This window comes from Dryas octopetala, chromosome 1 (assembly GCF_963921425.1).
Source record: "Dryas octopetala chromosome 1, drDryOcto1.1, whole genome shotgun sequence".
NCBI classification, from domain to species: Eukaryota; Viridiplantae; Streptophyta; class Magnoliopsida; order Rosales; family Rosaceae; genus Dryas; species Dryas octopetala.
This window is the reverse complement of record NC_141366.1, coordinates 22,819,512-22,823,218: the sequence shown is the minus strand read 5'-3', so window position 1 is coordinate 22,823,218 and position 3,707 is coordinate 22,819,512. Positions and strand designations below refer to the sequence as shown.

Genomic DNA, 3,707 nt, shown 5'->3' with positions numbered 1-3,707 from the left:
GGTCCATTGATTATTATATGTTCATTATAGTTGGTATTAATGTTGTTATTGTAAATCAGTATGCTATTAAAAACTATTTAAATTACTTGGTAATTTGGTATCTATTAAATTATGTGTTTTAAACTTTTAATTATTTTTTAGTAAATTTTGAATGCTCTAAATTCCTAAAACTCAAAAAAACTAACTCTAACAAACTAAAACTTCAATCAGAGTACATGATTCGAACACAAGACCCCATAGAGACGCAATAACCTCAACTTATCAAAATCAGTTTCTTCTTCTTCTTCTTCTTTTCCCCTCTCTCTCTCTCTCTCTCTCTCTCTCTCTCTCTCTCTCTCTCTCTGTTCTCTCTCCTCTCACGCCGGCAGAAGCTTTTGGTCTCCTTTTTTTCCTCTTCTCTCCCTCTCTCTTCCCATAGTCTTTGTTCTCCCAGCAAGTCCCAGCCTAGACCCGATCGGCAACGCGCACAAATAAGAGCACTAGGCGTTGTTGCGTGTAGAAAATTCGATACGCACCGTTTCGCTCTAGGCCTTGAAGATTTGATCGACTGTCGACGGCATGGTGAGTCCGCCTTCAATTTTATTTTCTCTTGTCGCTGAAATTGTTTACATTTCAATCCAATGCGTTTGTGTTTTCGCTTTTAATGATTCCAATTTTGTTGCTGTGATTCATGCCTGTTTGGTTGTTCAGAAATCTGAAAATTAAAAATAGAAAAGGAAAGTTGAATGCTTTAGTCTTGGTCGTGAAAGTGAGTATTTTAAGCTGAGGCTGTAATCGACCTTAAACTCCGTTTACGAAAAAGTTTGATAACAAAAAAAATTTTCCTTTTTTTCTCTAAATTATGATAAGAAGCACCTGAATTTATCCTTGCGACCTGTTAGACTCCGTTTCAAAACTTTTAGTAGTAAAAGTTTATATGTTTATGTAATTTGGGTGGCACCTGACTTTATTATTGTTTTTGTTGAGCTTGTGATATGTTTATGTAATTTGGGTGCAGCCCTACTGAAATTGTTTGACTGGGTTTTTGCAGGGATCTGTGCTGGCATTTACAGATGATGCGGTTCTGCCTGTTAGTCTTGTTCTTGATGTATTGAGGGAGCTTGGGAATGGAGCTACTGAAAAGTGTGAACCTCAAATTATCACTCAAGTGGCTTCTCAAAGTAAGTTTCTTATTCCCCTTATGTGATTTAATGTAGTAGCGTCTCTTTTATTTTGTCTCCCCTTCCCAATGTCATCTAGAAATTTATTTGTTATGAAATGCTTGGTGAATATGTATCTGATTGAATAATCATTTAACTTCTCACTAGAGCTTGTATGTGTATGTATATGTATGTATCTGTGCATGTATAGATATACATCATAGTTGCACAATAATCAAAATTTGATCGAATTAACCTAGTGTTCATCTGATTTGTTTTTGACTTATGACAGGTCAGCTGCCACTGGGGTCTTCTTCTGTGGACATTGTTTTTACTCTTTGTAGATCAATTGAATTCCCAAGTGAGCAGTTGTTAGGGGAAATCTCAAGAGTCTTGAAGCCTGGTGGAACAATCCTAATTTCCAAGACTTCTGATTCTTCCATAGTGGAAACAGATAAAGTAATTCATGTTCACACGGTGCCATTATAGATTTAGTTTGCAGTGAGAAATCTTACTTGGGTTTTCTTGCAGACGACCTTTGAGCGCAAGTTACTATTGGCTGGTTTTCTAGAAGCACAAGCTCTTCAAATGAAATCAATCTCATCATCTGAATTGTCCTTTGGGGTAGGTTTCAGTGTTACTAGTATTCATTGGCATGATCTTGTAATTTCTCATTTCTTCCCTTTGTGTTTTAAGTTTGTTACACGAATATTAATTCAACTCATCTCAGCCTTAATCCCAACTGTTTGGAGTTGGCTATGTGGATCCTTATCAGGATGTAGTTGGGATCCTACATATGAATTTCTTCTGTCATGCAATCCTCTAGAAAATGTCCTCACTGCCTTTGCTAGTTACTCTGAAACATTTTAATTTTAATTTTTTTCTTACTACAATAAATAATCTCTGGCTTCATGACAGCTTATCATTAGATATACTTTGTATATGGAATTTTGGATGGATGCTTTTGATATAATCTATACTTTGTAACATGTGTTATCTTCACTTGCTCATTTTTTTTCCTAATTAGGAACCACAGTGCTTTTCTATACCATACATTATACAGTGTCCCCCCCTCCCTTTTTTATGTACTGTGTTTAGAGAGTTATCTTTAATTTTGTTCTATTATGTTATTCTGTAGGTCAAGGCCGAAAAACCTTCTTGGAAGATTGGTTCGTCCTTTGCCCTAAAAAAGACCACAAAAACTTTACCCAAAGTCCAGATTGATGATGATTCAGATCTGATTGATGAGGATAGTCTATTAACAGAGGAGGACTTGAAGAAACCCCAGCTGATACTACGTAAGACATCATGGCTCAAAAATTATTATTATATTATTTTTTTGTTGAATTGTCTTCAGTGTTTGTCTCAGTGTAATTTTTGTGATTTTTTAACCATGTACTGAGCAATGTGCTTATGCAGCTGATGATTGTGAAGTCGGAAGCACAAGGAAAGCTTGTAAAAATTGCAGCTGTGGGAGGGCTGAAGTAGAGCAGAAAGTAGAGAAATTAGAACCCACTGAAGATTTGTTAAACAATTTTCAGTCCGCATGTGGCAGTGTATGTTCTGTAGTAGCTGATAAGTTCTGCTAAATGAGTGCTGATTTAGCCTGCTCTTTTAGGATCTTTTTTGTTCTTTTCCCCTTTACTCTGCTCTGAAAGTTGTACATTGTGCAGTGTGGACTAGGTGATGCTTTTCGATGCTCTACATGTCCTTATAAAGGTCTTCCTCCATTCAAACCCGGTGAGAAGGTAATTGGAACCACAATCTCTCTCTCTCTCTCTCTCTCTCTCTCTCTCTCTCTCTCTCTCATTTGTAACAGTTAACCTCCCTTTTTCTCAGGTACTGTTATCAAGCAACTTCCTTGCAGCTGACATATAAACTAGGGTTTTCTTGTTGTGTGAGAACGGTCTAGGGTGATGATGGTTTTCTCTGCATTTTGGATTAGCTCATTGTATTAGTGACCATTTACCACCTCCAAGATATTTGAAGTTTTGGGTTGTAGTTCCCTTCATAGTTCGACAGTGTCTTGTTGCACTTGTATGGTTCATAATTTTCAAACGTGATATTGTTGATGGAAACAAACTTTCCTACGTCTTCTTTTTTTTTTTTTTTTCCAAAAACAGCACTTCTTCTCTTAATGGACAATGATAGGGGACTACCATTTTGAGGTAGCGATCAAAGGCATTTGATTTATCCACCGATATTATTCAAATTAAACATTATGTCCCCGGCTGAGGGAGATGAGGAAAATTCTAGAAAGGCAAGCAAGACCTTGATTTAAAATAAGTAGATTATCATTGTCGATCACAAAGTGTAATTATACAACAAAGTGTGCAAATTCCAAACGTGTTTATATAATGCGTTATACATCATATTCATCCACGCAATGCAATGATGAAGTTTATTATTAATATTCACTCTCCCCACAAAAACAAATCTCCTATATCGCACAATAGTAAAGCAATGCTAATTAACCTTTTGAGAGAGAAGAACAAGTAGCCCTTGTGGCCGTACTAATATCTCACTTAGGAAACTAATCAATGCAAACCAGACCACAGGGGTTACATC

At 36.4% G+C, this 3,707-nt stretch overlaps 1 protein-coding gene across 1 annotated transcript; it reads left to right on the top strand.

The window, feature by feature from the left end:
• The first annotated feature begins 324 nt into the window (after positions 1-324).
• On the top strand, positions 325-3,145 carry LOC147299211 (anamorsin homolog). The gene is made up of 8 exons (XM_086228604.1): positions 325-561; positions 1,031-1,160; positions 1,432-1,598; positions 1,671-1,763; positions 2,278-2,437; positions 2,559-2,695; positions 2,813-2,887; positions 2,979-3,145. The coding sequence occupies exons 1-8, from the start codon at positions 559-561 to the stop codon at positions 3,015-3,017; spliced, it is 804 nt and encodes a 267-aa protein (XP_086084730.1). The 5' UTR covers positions 325-558; the 3' UTR covers positions 3,018-3,145.
• The last annotated feature ends 562 nt before the right edge of the window (positions 3,146-3,707 follow it).

Coding starts and splice junctions, on each gene's coding strand:
- LOC147299211 (XM_086228604.1), top strand. Junction 1,161..1,431: donor CACTCAAGTGGCTTCTCAAA/GTAAGTTTCTTA, acceptor GACTTATGACAG/GTCAGCTGCCACTGGGGTCT. Junction 2,438..2,558: donor GAAACCCCAGCTGATACTAC/GTAAGACATCAT, acceptor GTGCTTATGCAG/CTGATGATTGTGAAGTCGGA.